Raw genomic sequence first — 19595 nt, 5'->3', positions numbered from 1 at the left:
TCTTCCCAGTATGAAATGATTAATCAATCTAGATCCAGGAAAGACCACAGTGGAACCCCACAAGATAGTTCTCCTTGTTGCTATTCATTTAGAATTTTTTTTCCTTCCCTAAAGCCCCAGTACATAGTTGTATATTCCAGTTGTAAATCCTTCTAGTTCTTCTATGTGAGCTGCCGCCACAGCATGGCTACTGACAGATGAGTGGTGTGGTTCTGCACCTGGGAACTGAACCCAGGCTGCCAAAGCAGAGTGTGCTGAACTTTAACCACTAGTCCATCAGGGCTGGCTCCATTTAGAATTATTTTGAATGAGCTACATGCCCCCAAAATGGAGGCTCATATATTGTTAGAATCCCAAGGGACTTCATTAAGCTAATCTAACCCAACTTCTCCTTTGACAGAGGACACTTATGGTCACAGAAGTTATCCAGGTAAATTAAGAGTAGAATGAAAACAAAAGCCTAAATCCAGGTAATCCCTGTTTGGGCAGTATTCTTACCATGCCATTCAGCCTGAGGACATGGTCTGTTTAAATGACAGTTCCCCAGGGGATGAGTATTTTCTTACTAGATCCAAATCAAAAACTCTTCTAAAATGAGTGCTATTGCCATTCTGTTAAAGTAACGATTTATACTCTGTATTCACTGCAAAATTACAAACAGGTTTAATACACGCACACCTACACACACAGCATATAATACATGTTTATCCATTCAACTTAATTTAACAAACAAGTATCAAGGAGAGAAGCACTCCACTGGGAGCTTGAGTAAATATTTGCATATATGTTCAAGGTAAACAGTGGATTATTTGAGTCTGAGCTCCAAAATATGCAATTATTTCTGTCTAAATCCATACAGTTGAACAGACACAGAAAATCTTGAAAGAATGATTGCTCGACAAACTAAAGTAGCCTTTAAATTAAATAACACTTTGTTTGGGAATGTCATGATCTTTAAAATGACCCACGGCGGGTACATTTAGGTCTTAGGACCTTCGGATGCTCTGAAGGCAGACGTGAGGAAGAGGCCACTCACCTAGCAGCAATGTAGAGGGTTCTATTCATGATCATAATCATCTGGATGTCCAGTCTGTGCCTCTGTGTGGTGTTCCGTCCTGGCTTGTGGCCCACAAACACCGGATACTGTTTTGTATCTGTGAAAAGAGGAGATGGGGGCAAGAGAGGGAAGTGGAAATCAGGCCAAGAATTGACAGGGCAGAGAGAGGAGGGGGGCCCAGCCACAGAACAAAACCATATTTAAGTCAGACCATGCCACCATTTTCCATCTCCAATGTGCCTGTTATTTTAGGAAATACTATGACAGAAGAGTGCTCTTTAAGGATGATCAAGTTACAGTTTCATTTCCAGATGATAATAAGCCTGGACTTATATTTCTAAGTACCTCAATTTCTGACTTGTCCTTCTTTCTAGGGGTTAAACTTGCTAGTGAACTCTTTACATGAAGGTGCTCTTTTCTTCCACAGTTTTCTTTTCATCTTCTTTAGAGTGCTAAGCCTGAGGGGCAGTCTGCCAAAGATCTTGTCTCCGGACAAAACTATTTCAAAGCAGCGTTCCCATCAATCACCACAAAGGCAATGTGGTCTGGAGGCGAGAGCCCTCATCCAGGAGCCAGAAGAAAAATACAGTCTCCACAGGCGTCCAGTTGGAATAATCTACTATTGAAGGAAGCCCCGCTAGGTTGGTTGGCATTCTAGGAACTGTGGGAAGTTCACTCTTGAGTTAAGCAATTGGCTAATCTCACAGAAATGGGGGCTTTGACAGGACAGGGTCAAACTGAGTGTAGCCAGTCAGGTGATCTGGAATTTTCCCTGACTTGGAGAGTCAGTGAGCATATTTCTCCTTCCTACAGTTCTCTTTAGCTGAGAGCGGGCAATTTGTAATAATATCTGACCTTTAGAAATACCTACATCTCAAAAATCTCTCTGCCTTTAAACCTACAATCTCCAGAGCACTGGCAATCCTCCAAAGAAACTAAGAAGGAAAGAAAGACGAGTCCCATTTAAAAGGCAGTTGTTTTCCACTGGGGGGGTGGTATAAATAAGACTTGAAAACCATGCAGAGGTTTATGCTGAGATCCCTACTTTAAACCCCTGTAGTATCTGGGCTTAACCCGTAGTGGGTATCTTATTAGAGAGCCTTGATATATTTTACTCACAATCAAGCTTGGTATGGGATTATTTTGTGCTTTCCCCTCCACTGCTCTGAAATTTCATCTACCCATTCATCAAGGAGCTTGCTAAAACAATTCCTGTCTCTACTATCAAGACTTTGAGTGTCTGTTGAAGTATGATTTTCAGCAGCACATTTGGGCTGGGGTCTCTTCTGTATAAGGGCATCACAGATAGAATACCTATCTCAAATGGAGATAAATAAATTCTTATTAATGTTTGGTTAATTCCTAATAAGGTTTGGTTAACCTTGAGTTAGGTGGACTCTGCCACTTCAAGAACAATGATCTCGAACTATACAATTTGGTCCTTAATCATGCCCTGACTTTTGTTCTCTCATTGTTTTATGTGTCAAATGTTGCCACCTCACCTTCATTTTTCAACCTAGGCCATCCAGCAGAAAGCTGGGCATTGATGGGTCTCCTTAGTAGCCCATATTACTGTTAAACACCTTTTTTATGGTTGCAATGTTTGTTTTGGGATAATTAGTAGGAAAATAGATATTTGGGTGAATGTTCTCTTTCACCTTTTCTGTGATAAGATATTTTATCTTTTGGAAAGAAGAAAAAAAGTAGTAAATCGACTGCTCCATCCCATACACAGGTAGGACTTTCCTCTTTTGAGGAATCAACTGAATTCTCAGATCATGTTGCTTTCTACCCTTGAAAATGAAGCAGAGACCAAAAGAAAGTTATAAACAGTTAAAATAGGTCCTCTGTGAATTCAAAATCACTCTACCCAACTCTAGCAAAGATATAACTTCTAAGTTTAAAAAAAAGTTAATTTTTGTCCCTAATTTTGGGGATGCCAAAACAGTCTTATTTTCTGTTCTTATCTTGTAACAATGCCCATATATTAGTTACATATGAAAATGTGCAATACTGGCAATACTCAAATGATAGTGATATTCTCTCACAGCTGCTTTTCAGGCATGATCATGGCCTCCCTGCAGTAATTGAGACTTCACTGGAGGCATTGAGGAATGGTTCAAATCTTCACACGTGTCCCCACAACAACATGTAACAAAGGAGTTACACAACAGTCATCCTACCAGTTTGGCTGGACTTGATTATCCACCTTTGCCATCTACACAAGTAAAGTGACTAACAGGTCTCCTGTTTTATTAAGTTTTTAATTTTTATGTTTTGCTAGTTGATGCAGGCTAAAATGTCTGCAAACGGAGAGAGTGAGAGGAAGATCGTGGATACTTACAGTTGCCATGCGAAATACTGATTGGCTCAGAATCTTCTGGGAAACCAGCCCCAGTGAAGTGTAGCAGTGTGAAATATAGCAGCAAGGCTTCTGACCTCATAGTAGTTCAGCGGGGAGACTTTATTTCTCTACTTCACCCTGCCAAAGAGCAAAGAAGGAATTTATTTATTTATTTATTTGCAAGTCAGCTTTATTCAACTCCATAAAATAAAATGGCCTTGAAGATAAATTTAAGAGAAAAGGGGCCTCTGCTTCACATCTTTTCCATTGTGAATTCACTGATTATTATGTTTTACATAAGGAACCTGTATCCATTATCACTGCACCCTCCTTCCCATGCATCTGAACCCTTTTGCAAAGCTTCTCCAAACACGTGACACAGAGCCTTAGTTCCTTTGTCCTGTGCCATCTTTAGGCCATTACCGGTAACTACTTCACAATTAGGAAACTGCATTCCAAAAATGTAGAAACTGAGAAAGTATTTTTTTTTTTAACGTAAACACTTTTCTTCTTCTCAGCAGGTTTACAGCATCATGTCATCCCCTAGACTTGTTTTATTTGGCCAGCCCAGGATCTTTAAAAAATTTGAAGTAGTTGTCAATATTGAAAAATTAGGAGATTTCTAACTTTCTTTATAAAAGTCAGAATATCTGACATACTGACCTAAATGACAATTCCCTTCAGGCACCACGCCCCCACCCCCACCCCCAACACACACACAGGTACACACACACACCTATGACTGGCCTTGTTCGCTGATATCCATTACCTGCTTGATCCCTCAGCTGAGATTTTCACCTCTGGTTTATGTAATTCTCTACTAGCCTTAGACATAAATAAAATCACATAATCTGTGTTTAAAAAAAAATAAATGGATCCTTTCGGGCTCTATGAAGAATGCTATAGGGAGAATCTGAAACCACATCCTGAAATGGTATTGTTGATTAACAAAATCATATCTCTGTATATTTTAGTCTCAAATACTACCTTGCAATGAAACAGTAGTGAATAAAAATGCCAGATATACTGTTCTGCCCATCTGTATTTTCTTAAAGATGCTCTTTATGTGTAGAAAAATTCTCCTAAATCTTAGAAGTAAAAACAATCCCATGTGGGGGCTGCTGGATACAGTAAAAGAAGACTCATCATACAGTAAATACTGCATAATTCTCAGGCATATTTGAAGTAAGCGTTGATCTATCAGGGAAATTAATGTAAAATAGGCCTATCTTTTCATCTTTCCAGGGTAGTAAAGCCTTTGAAGTAGCCTGCTAAAGATTATCTTTTTTGAACAAAGCTATTTTACAGTAGTCCATCAATCATATAAGATTTGTGTGCAGAAAAGTCAAACTTAGTAACTTAGATGTCTTTGAAAGTTAATTTGGCAAATAAACTGCTAACTTATGCATTTTAGAGCACCACTTAATATTAGATACCTGTGTCGCTCTTCTTCATGCCAAAAAAAGCATTAACAAGTCCCAAGTGTTGCATCGCAACTTTTAATTTCACAGACACAGCTGGGTCTTAATCATTTCTTCAATTGAAAAGTGCACATTAATTAATTTGCTTTATCTTGAAAATCAAAAGAGGGAGAGAGGTTGAGAGAAAAACCTGAGCAATTCCATATCTCCATCTCTGATGTGCAGATAAAAATTAAACTTTAAATGATTACTTGTTCACAAGGGTGATCCATTACCAAGAGACTTAAACATGTATTTATAGACAGGTTAAAAGCAACAGTCCATTCATTCATACATTTTCCAGTTCTTCCTATTCTAGAGAACCTGGACCCAAAGGGAAGAAGCTCTCAGGTGCCCTTACTTGCTTCTCATGGCTCCTGTTCAGTATAACATCAAAGCGGAGAAATCAGTAACAGGAGTAACTAAAACATAAACTGGACACCAGTCAGCTGTTAGATTTTAGATGAGAAAGTCTATGGGGAAGAGGAAGTGGCAACACTTACCAAGGGCTCAAGAGCAGCATTATAGTGTTATACAGAAGCATATTACCCCAGAGAGTTTGCAGCATGTAATGGAAGAATAATAGATACTCAAAAGGCTGATTCTCATTCCTTTAGAAATCTTTGGGAATATATGTATACTTTTAAAGATTAATTTTTCTTGACATGACAAATGAGTCTCTATCATCCTTCCACAATTGCATTCATCTTTGTACAAATGTCTTACAAGCTAGGGAGACAAAGTCCTGCTATTTTATTATGTCTCCCGATTTTAATTTTTTCCATCTTAAGATTGCATGGGTTGGATGCAACCTTCTCAACCCTAGAAGCTGACAGGAAGAGCGATGCATGCAAAAGAAAATCTATTATGCAATGGCTTCTTCTAATCCTTACACATAGCCAGGATCATGGCTGAGATGAGTTATTTAAATATCTCCAGGTTTACACTAAGGCTCTATGCCAGGAAAAATAGCTGTTCTATGTGTCTTTCTATCATCATATCACCAAGTTGTTAACATGTACATTATATGGGTAAAAGTGTTCTGGCAGTACTGGTTAATCTTGGCCGGTCTATATGAACACTTTACAATTTTCTGCAGCTAAGGTTTTGATGTATCTTTCCATTCCTAAAAACTTTGGGCTCTAACCCTTGTAAACGTGTAGACAATATATTTTCTTGTTGAAGTGATTACTTTGTGGAGAGATTCCCAAGTCAATCACTTCTCATCCTGCAGAACATGGGCTGGGTCTCCCTGCTAAGACCATAGCAATACAGACTGGCACCAGCCCTGGAGAATAAAAACAAACAAGAACTTCCTAATGAGTTTCAAAATCTTGAGCTAGCTGGGCTGCTGCAAATAAAGAGGCTGTTGAAGTAATTTTTGAAACTTTGAAAAGTGCTACCCACATATAGCATATTTATAGGCATCCACACACATTTGTTGACTTCCCTCCTATGACTGAGCGTACATAGGCTTCATATGACTTAGACTTAAGCAGCTATCCAGAAAATTAGATAATGGGAAGACTGTCAAGGTGAGCATTCTAAACAAAAACATTTACTTCAAAAGTAAGCTTATTATCCCTGAATTTTCCCATCTAATTGTCTCAACCTTCCGCTATTCTTACAGCCTGAAGAGAAATGGCCTTTGTAAAATACACCATTACTATAAAGTTATAATCTTACTCTTCTTCAACCCACAAAACTCATGAAAATCCTTGAGAACATTATTAATTTTAATCAGCATCTGCTTGGTGAATTTATTAGATCTATTTAGGTTCATCTAAAACTAATTATACAACTTTACTCTGAGTCAGATAGGCAAGAATTATGTTGGCTTTCTATACATCCTGAGCCCAGACAAAAATTCTTTCTACTGTAATTTTTCCCCTACAATTTTTAAGAATTGAATAATAGAGCTGTGATGCACAAATGGTGTTGTGACTATTGCCTGCCATGAGCTAAATGCACCGTGCAGAAAGCTAATTGGCCAGGAAACTAGCCTTCAGGTATTCCAGATTGAAGACCAAACAGAACGGGCTAAAAAGAGGTGTGTCTGAAAATTCTGTAACTGCATTCATGTTGATAATTGTTTTTTGAAATGATCAAATATTTTCCGTAACTGGAGCTTCTATCCACCCCTCTCCCCATACCCTTGTCATACAGCAAGGTCATTATGTCAGCAAAGCATAAAGCAAAGGGGATGTCACTAGAACTGGAAATGATGATGAAGTCAGAGAATGAGGTCACAAATTGCACATCTTACTTCTGATTAATCAGGTTAACTTCATAAGAGCCACTGGGACTGAGAAGCCACGACAAGCCTACCCAGCCAGAGTACCATTTACACTTACCTCAACACTGGTTCTAATCCTCTGCCCAACTATTCCCCGAACCCTGCCCTGGAAAGTTCTACTCGGGCTCACAAACTGTTAGGACTTGGCCAAAGTTGGCTCACGGAGAAGAAAAAAACTAAATTAGTTGCCAACATTTAGGGAAAAAATAGAAGATTTAACATACAACTCCAGATTTCTGGTGTCTTAAAAAAAACAAAACAGAGATCTGGCTTTGCTGGCCAACATTCCACATGGCCAACACTCTGGAGCTGCGCAGTGGCTGCCCAAAGTAGAGGGGCTGGCCCTCTCCACTTGGAAACAGTCCCACCACTTTCCATTGTTTTAGGAAGCCTTCTTCGCCCACTAATCTCACCTGCCTGACCCCTGAAGCTCTGAGGGCAACCTCCATGCCACTCAGGAAAAGCACATCACCATTGCTGCGTGAAGTGTTCTGCTTATCTTGACCATCATCTGCAAGTTGCTGTGTGTCAGTCTTGGCAGGTGAACCTTGAGGGACCCAATGTCTCCACAAACAAATCAATGGACGTTGCTTGTTTTAAAGACCCAGTTGGGCTGCTCCACACACTGTCTGCATGTCCAGCCACAGCAAACAGTGCATAGTGCACTTGCACTTGGACATGGCCTTACAGATATCACTTGTGTCTGATTCAATACAACAACAGCACCTTCCAGAATGTTGGCATCCAATGAACATTTTAATAAGTGGTAATGATGAGAAAAACAATTTATCTGGAAACCTGCAAATGCGAAATGCTCTGGACAATAACTTTAAGTGTGGCCTAGAAAAAAAGAGGAAATGATGGTAGTGGCAATTTTTTTTCCTATAAGGAAAATCATTTACTGCAGTGTTTTGGTAAATCTTTTAAAAAGCAAATTTTCTACTGACATCATAGGAAGTTTTAAAGGTAATCAACAATTCACGCTGTCATTAATAGAAGGAAGGGCATGCTAACAGTGTGCCCCTGAGCCAGGACACTCCATTGTAACCCATTTTCAAGGCCACGGACACATTCTGGAGGTGTGGGGTTGGAGCGAGAGGAATAGGGGTTGGGGCAGAGTGGGGTACTGGAGCTCCACACAGCGGGAGGGACAGCGGGAAATGAAGTTGGGAAACGTAGTCCGGCGGCTCTGGTGGTGGTTGTGTCAGGCACTCGCTGAGATTATGGCAGAGGTCAGGCAGATAAAGCTCTGTGCACCTGGGTGAGTGCTCTTTCCAAAGAGAACAAGGCTGATTTTCTTCTACACTCTCTCCCGGTTGCCCCTAAACTGCATGTGGTCAGTGTGTCAGTAAGTGGTACTGTATGTGGCAAACATGAGGGATGGAACAGGCTCTCTTTAACGTCGCTGTCAGCGGACTGCAACAGGCACAGCGTGCACATTGTGAAAAGTGCCCCAAGCTAGAGTAAGAAGCCACAGCATGTGACACTGCCTAGTTTCAACATCAGGGCAAAGTTCAAGTCCCTTAAGTAGTTCTAACCTGGCCAAAGAGCCCCTGTTGTTACCATTTAATCATATTCACAGTTAGTTGGGTTTTACACTAAGGGTAATATTTTCATTTTTACTGCTCCAGATTTCTGACCTCATCATCTTTATCTTTACAGGGTGACTGTCTTTAAAAATCTGAATTGAAATTGGTATAAAAGCTCCTACATGACATCCAACTATTGCTAATAACATAGGGGAGCAGAGAGTAAAAACATGGAATTTGAAGGCCTCTGTGCCACATACGAGCTGGGACCTCTGGCAAGATGCTGAAGATCTCTGAGTCTCAGTTTCCTCATCTTTAGAGTGGGTCAAGTAGTGTCTCAAGACTGGTTGTGAGATAATGCACATAAAAACCATAGCCCTCAATACATGTTTGTTTATTCTTCAGTTGAGATACTAAAAATTGCCTTTTAATAGCTTTTCTTGGAATTCCTTAAGAAATTCTCAGGTAGGTCCCAGATTAGCAACTGGTGGTCTATTTCTTCAGTGGGAGAAGAAGCTGTCTCCTCTTTTTCTCTGTCTCCCTCCCTCCCTTCCCCCTTCCAGGTCACTAAGCTTCTTATCTCTGGAGGTGAGCCTCTGGGAGAGGCAGGAGAGTCTGTCTCACATTTTTTAAATGTGCATCACAGCACTTATGTGAGTTCAAAGGAAAATAATGATGTGGAAAATGGAGAAAAGATGGGGTGGAAGTAGAGTTTATTGAGTACCTTATGTATGCGAGGTACCTTCTGTATGCGAGGTACATACACATATTATTTTATTTAAACATCACAGCAACCCAGGAAGACAGGCCTTATTCTCTCCATTGTGCACACAAGGAAACTGAGGTTCAGGGAGGTTAAGTAACATGGCCAAGTGGCACATTGTCAATATTTATAGCACATCAGTAAAAAGGAGAAACTGGGATGCAAACCCAGTTCTATGTGACGCCAAAGTTTATGTCCTTCTCAGTACATCAAAGAAAAGGGAACAGGAGGAAGGTTGGAAAGAGAGAGATGCTGGCATAAATGGAAACTGCACTTAAGATAATAGTTGAATATAGGTTGGTGCATCTATGCTTACGTGGATAGAGTGGCTGAAAGTCCCTAATGGCTTCAGTAATAAAAACCTATAAAAGGAATCCGCAGTTGCTTCCAAACACCTAGGCACACAAAGGCGCATTCAACTTTATGGCCCTGTGATTGCAGGCTTAATGTAAGAGAAAGATGCAAATGATTCTCAACCACAGTTTTAGAAGGAATTGATTATCTTGTGACACCACTGTGTTAAGTGGAATCACTTGTCTGCTTGCGGCCTCCTCAGATAGTGATGTTTTAAAGTCAGTATATCATAGAAAACAGTGGCTGTTATGAAGGGTAAAAACAAGGCTGCCTGCTTCAGTAGCTGATAGGACGAACAGATCTGGACACCCCTCAAGTCAGAGTAAGGAACCTCTGCCCAGACAGCGTGGCAGAGCAGGTGTTGGTGCAGAAACCCCAGCTTGCTGAATGCTGGAGACCCGCCGCACAGAGATCCGAACTCCTGATTATTCTTGCACCAGAAGAACATTTCAAGAATTAGAATGTTTAAACAGCAGGTGTCCTTCACTGCTCTGGGCAGCCCTGTTTCAAGGACTGCAGCATTAAGAGGATGCTACTGTCCACTGGATGCATAGCCGGGCCACAGGAGAACACTTCCCAAATGGAATTAGGAACAACTTGGGCCCATTGATCCTGGTTGAAACCTCTACTGTACCCAGTCTTCAGGGACTACATCGGCCACCTGTTCCGTGATATTGCATTAAGATATAAGGTTCATGCAAATGAGAAAAATAGCTCTAGCCTCTTAATAAAGCATCTAGTCTTTCTCTCCTCCCCTTCTCAGCCATTAATAAACACATAAACGCACCCATTTTGGAGGAAAGGGAAATGCCACAGACCTAACTTCAACACATTTTGGAGAGTGATGATGGCATTCAATGGGGTATAACAATAAATATCGACTGTGCATGATAGATGTTCCATTTTAGATCTGAAACCATTGTCACAAAGGAACAGAAAAATAGCTGTGAATTCAGAAGTCCTTTTAGGGAAAAAAAAAACTTTTTCTGGAAAAATAAAGGTTGGTTGTAAACCTACTATCTGAGGGGAGAAGGCAAGTCTTATCTTTCAGGTGATTCTTTATGACAGTTTCTTTTCTTTCTACCAACACGGTCCCTCCCTCCCCGACACACACACCTCTGAGCCAACACATTTAGTACACTTTGCTTGGGAGTTTCAGATACAGTCGACTGACTCATAGGACTCTGCAGCTATAGTCATGATCTTAGCAGGCCTGAAAATACCGTGGAAAATTGTCATCATCTCAAAAAGCAGCAACAGTCCCAACCGTGTTTCCCCACATCACGCCCCAGCTTTTTGCCATCTCCATCTTTTTCAACTTTTATAATATTGATGAACTCAAACATCTGCTCCAGAGGCAGAAACAAATAACCCCTTTATTTTACTGTTAAGGAAACTGAGACCCTGAGAAGTGAGGTCACTTGCCAAACGTGGCGCAGCTCAAAAACGGCAAAGCCGAGCAGCAGTTGAGGGCGCCTGACTCCTGCACCGAGCTCTGTCCCTACATTACGCTGCTTTCAGAAAGGAAGCCAAGACTCATTCTTTTCTCCTTGGCTTGCTGCCTGATGTTCATTACTTCCATCGCCCGATTTCCAGCTTTCTGTTGGGAGCACGGGCTCTGTGCTAGATGCTGATACAGGCAAAGATGGAAAAAAAGGCCCCTTTGCCCCCCAGGACGCCACTTTTTAGTAGAAGGGCCTGACAGCTCCTGCCCATTGTCCCAAAAGAGAACACATAAACAGACAACAATGATTTTTCAAAAAGAACTTAAAATTCTGTTGGGAAGAATACTTCCTGGAGGGTGAAGGTATTGTTGAGGATGTGGGTGGGATGCTCAGCGAAGGCTGGAGAAAGCCTTCGCAGGTTGCATGAGGGTTCACTGTGGACTCTAGGGGGTAGAGGAGGGGCAGTTGGGAGGACATTTCCGGTAGGAGGGCCAGGTCCAGACAGCAGGGCATTAAAACGGACAACTCCATGATGACTGGAATTTCCGACACTCAAATTGGACCATTTCAATCTTTGTTTAAGGGATTTCAAATATTTGTCTAAAGTAATGGATGGATTTTTTCACTCACCCAAAGTTCAGTTTAAAGAATTATAACTGAGAATAAAGATCGTATCTGATTACTTTTTTCTTCTAAGATTATGGCAGTGGAAGGGCAGGAGGAAGCTCTGTAGTAATAGCTCTGAATATTGGTATTTATTCATTCGAGGGGCTGAGTATGTGAGTTATTTTCACATTACTCTCCCTAGTTTTCTGTACATTTGTAATTTCATTAAAAATGAAACAGAGGGCAAAAATAACATGCCTAAATTGAAGGCACTTTTCTCTAGCCCTTAGAAAGATATTTGCAGTGACCTTAAAGAGAGTAAACTAGAGATATTAATGACTGGAATTTTTCATAAACCTTTGTCAAAATTCTGAACTGATTTCAACTAAAATAAAGCAATCGCTGCCCTTTCAGGGCACAACTCTCTCTAATAATTTCTCCTCTGTCTCCTCTCAGTGTGGTTAATAGAAAACAGAATCTCCTAGCCAAAACTCTCACCTTCCTGTTCCTCCCTTGGCCTGGGACTGCTCGGGCTTAGATGGCTGCGGGGATGTGTTCTTTCCCCGTTTTGGAGTGGAAGTCGACTTAAACGTGGCTCGGAGAGAAATACAAAACCATTGCAAGTCTCTCCCTTTTTGAGCTCTGAATAATAGCCCCAAATAACAATATCACCGATCACAGATGATTGAAACTTTGACCAAACCCTACAAACTTTTATGGCTTTTTTTGGTAAAGCAGTCTCAAGATGAGGAAGCAAGAGAAAAACATTTCCTTCAACTAGACTTTTCGAACCAGGTTCTCTTGTGTTCACTGCATGCCATGTTTCATTGTATTCCTTGTCTCTTTCAACGAGCTCTGATGCTCTCCCAGTACTCTGAAAGCCCAAAATAGAGTTTATATTTGACTACAAGCTTCTAATCGTATAGAGAGAGACATAATATCATTTCAAGATCTGTTCCATAACAAAGCATGATACTGCTGACTGTGCTCATCATCAGTAAAATATCTACATACACAGTGGACTATCTCTATGTCTGTGTATGTCTAGATACATCCAGAACAGAAATGAGATGGAAGCATTATCTCTTGAATTTCCACAATTTTCTTATATTCTTTAGGAAATTCACTTCATTTATTAAAAGGAAAGAAAAGTCCGCTTTATGTCCCAATGATTCAGATGAAAATTGCAAACCCATACATTTAAATCTATTTAAATTTACTATTGAATTTCGTAGATATTGCTAAGTTTTTCTGAAATTAATGATATTTTTATTGGCTTTGTTCATCTTCTTTACACACAAAAAGCAACTCATTGGACTGGCTTAATTTTCTTAGGGCAGGTATCAATTTGAATTAGGGTAGACAGAGCACAATTCACTAGATGCCTTGTCCCAAATCAGTCAAATCCAGCGATAATGCTCCTTAAAACGTTCATTTGTTTTTAATGTGAAATCCTACCCTCAAAATTAATAACTATTTCCAAACATCCTGAAAATATGCTTCCTTAAGGCCAATAGGAGTAAGTTCCAGGAAATTATGGGTTTGTTTAAATGTCTGTACCACTTACCAACTTAATTCCTTACACAGGTGACGTAAAGGTCACAGTACAGAAAAAGACTTAAAGTCCTGATCACTGAGACGAAGGTGGTCGGCATCTGGATGAACTATTTTGGTGGTAGTAGTTGTTTTTAAATCTGCCTCACTTCTCTGTAAACTTAAAGAAGAACAAGATTCACTTTTCCCTGTTCCTCTAGATATGGATGAAGCAAGTTGAATTTGGATATACAGGTACACAATCCCTTACTTGCAATTACAGAATTAAAAAAAAAAAAAAAACCCAAAAACCAAAAAGTTTTTTCCTATTCATTTGGTGACAAAACTTGACCTGAACAGGTATAAGACCACTTATAGTCTTTATTTATATATGATGAATATTTATACATTTCACTGCAAAAATATTAATGGGTTTGATTACATGATGTTGCCCCTACTAGAGTATATGTCTCATGTTCTCTAAAATCTGAAAAATTAAAAATTCCGAAACACATCTGTTCCAAGGTTTTCAAAAAAACAGACTGTGGAACTATATTTGTCCCTGAAGAGATTAAAACAGGATAAAAAATGAGGAGAAAGGAGATCCTTTAGAGCAGAATTCCCAACACTGGTTTTGCTAAACCCAGGAGCTCTCTAATCATCCCACAGTATATTGTCAAATTCTCATAGAATTAAAAAAATGTGATTGTATTTTATTTATTTTTAAAAACATATATCATAATTTACTTGCAAGAATAATTCAGAGATTAGGAATTGCTGACTGAGTCATCTAGTCTTAATTTCCTCTGTCCTGTGCTCATAATGACAAGGTTCCAGGCTCCTATCCATACAAGGGACTGACAAGAACATATTTCCACAAAACGAGTGATGTCACAAGCAGAGGGGATCTTGGTAGAGGGAGTCTCAATGCCTTTCGTGGGTAAACAGAGAAATCCAGCAACAGCAGAAGTGACTGCCTCACCCAGCTCAGCAACCCCCGACCTGGGTGAGCTTCCTTTTTCCTCCCATCTGACAGCAACTACAGGCAGTTCAGCAGTCGCTCCTCTCTCTGTGCTAAATGGGTAGACTTCACAGGCTTTTTGTGCAGTTGGTGGTGGTTTCTCCAAAGGAATGGCCATAACGTCTGCAGCCTGTGATCTTTCTCTCCGCCATGAATGACCCTGGTAATGGCTTTTTCCAATCCCTGTAATCAGAGGGAATTGTCAGGTGGCAGTATCTGCCCTCTGCTTTGTTATATGTACCTGCCTTTAATTTTCAAATACCTGCAACTTTCTCTTCATCGATAATACCAGTAAGTTGAAGGATTAATTAATGAAATGAAGAATTTGAATTTCAAGACTCTTTTGGGAGGACAACTGTTATCTTGGGCAATGGGTGGGGGCGGCAGAGTTGGAAACATTCTCTTCCCTTCCTCTCTGAGGGGCCCCTCCGCAAACGGTCCCCCTCCTTTCTTTCTCACAAAATGGACACTGGGCATCAGGGACAATGGTAATCAATTCTAACTCTGAGACAAAATGCAGGCAAATGGTTAATAGCAGATAACCTGGACACAAGGTTAATCACTGCAATCCAAATTATCTGGAGGGAAAACAGCACATGGTTATCACCAATTAACCGCTGAATCTAAAAATAAATAAATAAATAAATCACAATTCCCATAATTAATAGCACAGCAGGCAATCACCGTAATTACGATCTGTGTGAGAAAGACCAGAATCGGGGAAAAATGAAATTATCCAATAAGCTTGAGTGTGACAGGCAGAAACCAAATTAAAGTGCTGAGGGTCAGACAAAAGAGGGGAGATAAATCAGAGAGAAAGAGAGTGTGAGACCCACATCCAGCCCAGCAGGCGTGCCCGGGCAGCTGGTCACCCCAGGAGAACACAAGGATCCCTGCACGCACACGCTCGCCTTTCATGGGGAGGAAATGGAAGCACAGGAAATGCATAAATGGCTCTGCAAGCTACTCATCCCCTGGTTACTGGAAAGCACAGAGGTCCGTCCATCTGGGTCATCCAGGCTTTCACTAGAAAGGATTTGAAGGTATGAGCAGTGAGATGGAAAAAACACAGCTATGGAACACAAGGAGAGGGAATAATGCATGAACTTCTTTTCGAAAGGGAGATTCCCCAGGTTCACTTTGAATAACTAAAAGACTAAGGGAGAATAATTTTCTACTCAAACAGCGATATTCTTCCTGTTCAGTTAACATAGTCTTCATCTCTCCAAAGAGTAAAAAAAGAAAAGTCATTCTGAAGTGTTATGCAGGAATAGGCAGATGTGTTCTTCACATATCTATTTTATCAGCCATTTCCGGCAGCACTAAGACATGAAAGAAAGGCTGAGTCTCCTCCAGAATCTTCAATGAGGAGGGAGCAGGGTGCTGTATGGCGCCTGGGCAAGACTCCCCAAGCTGGGGCATTGCTTTCCCATCTGAAAGTGAGGGATATAAGGATGCCTCCTCCTTCCTCACACAAAAGGTATATTTGAAGGTTGAGAGTTGTTACTGGTAATTTTTCCACTTTTTTGCAAGTAATTTTATTCCAAAGGAGCACTGCTTTTGTACATCATGGATTACTTGTTTAACGTTTTGGGAGTTACCAATAAGAACATGGACATGAGAAAATATTGTACAAGTGTATAGGCATTGAGAGAGGACTTTATTTTCCATGTTCAATAAAATAAGAAACTACCTTTGTTAGTGGTCCACCTTCATTCATTCACTCATCCATTCATTCACTCAAGAAATGGTTGAGTCGCATACGTCAAGCAAGGCACTATGCTGGGACAGTGGGGGATATGGAGGTCATGGGCTCAGTCGTGGGTTCTGCCCTTAGGGAGCCCCTAGACTACCATGGGAGATAGTACATGAGCAGCTACAACAAAGTAGAAAGCAATGTAAACATAAAAAGAAATATTAGGAGAGTTCAGAGAACTGAGAGAGAACATCCAGATATTGATTCTATAACCCAAACACACGCCAGATCTGTCCACTTCTCTACATGCTACCTATGATCTTCTGAGCCACCATCAGCTCCTGCCTGGGTTACTGCTTTCTAATTACTCTCCCTACTTCCACTTGGTCCTCCATCAACTTACTCTCCACATGGCAACTGATGGTCTTTTAAAAACATAGATCAGATCGTGTCCTCCCCTGCATAAAACTCTATAGCAGCTTCTTATGGCATTAGAAACAAAATTGAAATCCCCTCTCCTGGGTGCAAAAAGCGCCACCTATCTCCCTGACCCAATCTTATTCTGTTCTACCATTTCCCACTCTGCCCCAACCACCCTGCCTGGCTTTCCTTAAACACACAGCTCTCATTCCTGCCTTATGGACTAGCTGCTCCCTCCACTTGGAATGATCTTCCCCCCACCCCAGTCTTCATATAGCTGGCTCACTTTTGGCATTCAGAACTTATCACTTCCTTGAACAGGCCTTCCCTGACCCCCAAAACAACCCAATCTCTTCTTTTTCATCACTTCATTCTATATTTCTGAAATGGATTTGTCCTTGGTTAATATTTCCACATTTATATTTTTATTTGCTTTTGCCTGTCCCTCCCCTCCATTAGAATGTAACCTTCGTATGGGCAAGTTTGTCTGTTAATCACTGCATCTCCACCTTCTGGAACAAAGCTTACTACACAATGAACTCTCAACAAAGATTCATTGAATAATGAATAAATGTTACGCATTTATTCAGAGCATCAGAACAATTTCTGACAAATCAGTGTTAAAACAAAGAAAAGCAGAGATGCAAGGGGTGAGGATAGGCATTTTCAGATATCTGAAGAGAAACCTGGAAGACAGTTATGAGGGTAGAACTAAGATAAATGGGCAGAAACTATAAGGAGATGATTTATGCTCAAAATAAGGAAGACCTTTCTAGTGGTCCCAGTAACACAAACGTGGACTGGCCTACGTAAGGGAGGCCAGATGAGTGCTGGGGTGGAAGGAATATTGTCCAGGGAAGCCAGACATCGGATGTGGGGCTAGACTAGACAATGTTTAAGGTCCCAATGGAGAGCCTGATTGCCTATGATTCTCGGATCCTCTGACCAGTCCTTCCTGCTACGTACTGAGGAAGCACTGCTTAAAGCAGGAAACTAGAGAAGGTCCGGCAAAATCCTGCTGTTGACTCAAGCTCTTGCTGGAAGCTGCCCATACAGCTTTGTTGATGAAATAACACGCCTGGAATCAAAGCACCAAAGAGCAAGTCCTCAGGCTTTGGCCAGGCCTCATTCATTCAGGATCTCAGTTTGACCAGCTTTGCATAGGCATTAGGTCAGTAGCCGAAAAGTATAAGCAAAGAGAGAGATGGTCATAACCTAAGGAGTATCATTGACAATAACCAGGTCTTCTGGGGTGGGAACATGCGGCATCCATGCTGCCTGCCTCTTCTCATCTCTGCAAAGCTCAGAGAAGGTCTTGAAGTGTGGGATACAAAGTTAAGCTCTGGTGTGTGGCCTTCCTGGGGATGAATGTCATCCACTGGCTTGTTACTAAGGCTCAATTGCCAATGACATACAGACCCCAAGAGATGATTTAACTCCGCTCTTGTCTCAAATCCCTTCCCAGTGACTCATAACTTTCTCCTGACACCAGAACAGCTGGGCCAGCCAGCTGGAGAGAAAACATAGATGTTGCTGGCTGGAGTTGGAGAGGGCTATGGGGTTCTCATCTGTGCAATCAGCCCAGAATGCCTCAGTGGGCTACAGAATAGGGGTGTTTCCCCTTTGCAGACAAGACATGAGTGGGGATGTCAGCTCTGTCATGGACCATCTCTCATCCTTCAACACATAAAGGTCTTGCAGCAGAGAGCGCTGCAGCTCCTCTTCTTTTGCAACTCAAAGAAGTTTTATTTCTTTGGGGAATATTAGATCCTTGAGCCAATCCATCTGGAGAAGGTATGAGAGACGTACTCTGGCCAGAACGTACCACCTACCCAGATGTCTGGGCTTAAAACAGATCTCAAATCAGAGAATCTGTGAAAGTCTGAGAGTGAAAGGAGGGAGTGGAGGTGGAGAGCAAGAAAGAGATGACCTTTGTTTCTGAGAAAAAGATTTAAAACAAAGGCATAAAATTAGATTAGTTGATTATACACCAGAAAAAATATGAAATATACGTGTAAAATCCTCATTAGAAATGGCGTGCTTAAGGCAACATCTTGTATATTGAAGGTACTTATTGTTAAATATTTGTTGATTTTGATTCAAGTGGCTTTGAGTACTTTTAAATATCAGCACATTGAGTTCTACAGTGATTGTAAAAGGGGCAATTTTTCAAATGAAAATTGAAATACACGCCAAGTCTGACCGATTTTTTAAAAGTGTTGTGAATATTTCAGTTCAATTATACAAGCAACTAGTAACAGTGCTCATCTCTGAGGGAGGAAGACTGGGGGTCACATGTAGGAAAGAAACTCACTTTTTAAGTTGTACTCTTTTATGTTTTTTTGAATTTTTTTCTTGTGCATGTGTTTCATTTTTGGAATAAAACAAAACTAATTATTTTTTTTTTAATCTAAATCTCCAGAGGCAGTCCTGGAACTCAGGCCTACTGATACCTGCCAATTCCCACAGTTTTTCCCAGGATCCTGTTCCTTCACAATATGTTCAGCCAATGGCAATGTTCTAGAATACAGGATGAGGATGAGGGAGGTTTATAGGCATTTTAGTGTCAGTAGTGATAACTTTAGTTTATCTGCGACACAGATGGATATATATGGTGGCTGGTAGTTTACACAACACCATAAACTCGCCTGCATGCCATATGAATGGCGGCCTCATTTATTAGCTTTCAAATAAAGCTGTAACAAACTCTGAAAGGCAGGGCACAATGAAGTCAAATACGAAAAATCAGATGAGCTCAAAGCAAATACACTTCATACTTTTATTTTATTTTCCATAAACAAGATTCCAGTGCTGTGTATGGAAACCTTTTTTTCCCCTCTATTTGCATGTTCATTTCTGGGCAGGCTCCTACCTCCGTGTTCTCTGGCGTCACTGCCCTTTCTCAGTATTCACCTCCCATGGCAAAGGGAAGACCAGAGGCTGCTTCTGAAGCATCCCCAAAGGATGCACGACTTTTTAGAAGGGGGATGAGTGTTCTCTTCTGGGAATGGTCACCTTAGACTATCCCAAAATGACTGCTCCCAGAGAAGAGGGGACATTGACTAAACTAG

At 40.9% G+C, this 19595-nt stretch overlaps 1 protein-coding gene across 4 annotated transcripts in view; it reads right to left on the bottom strand.

The window, feature by feature from the left end:
* Positions 1–19595, bottom strand: part of SEMA6A (semaphorin 6A) — a 123940-nt gene that overhangs the window by 57296 nt on the left and 47049 nt on the right. For all 4 annotated transcript variants that reach the window (XM_004420285.3, XM_087429908.1, XM_014796583.2 and 1 more), the window contains exons 2-3: positions 3402–3539; positions 1037–1154 (exon numbers count right to left, since the gene is read on the bottom strand). In XM_004420285.3, coding sequence (XP_004420342.1) covers positions 1037–1154; positions 3402–3501 — 218 coding nt within the window. In that variant the 5' untranslated portion in view covers positions 3502–3539. The remainder of the gene's footprint in view (positions 1–1036; positions 1155–3401; positions 3540–19595) is intronic.

The sequence above is a fragment of the Ceratotherium simum genome, chromosome 4, assembly GCF_057802395.1.
Source record: "Ceratotherium simum simum isolate JZ-2026a chromosome 4, ASM5780239v1, whole genome shotgun sequence".
NCBI classification, from domain to species: Eukaryota; Metazoa; Chordata; class Mammalia; order Perissodactyla; family Rhinocerotidae; genus Ceratotherium; species Ceratotherium simum.
The sequence above is the reverse complement of the archived record's forward strand: the minus strand, read 5'-3'. Positions and strand labels throughout refer to the sequence as shown.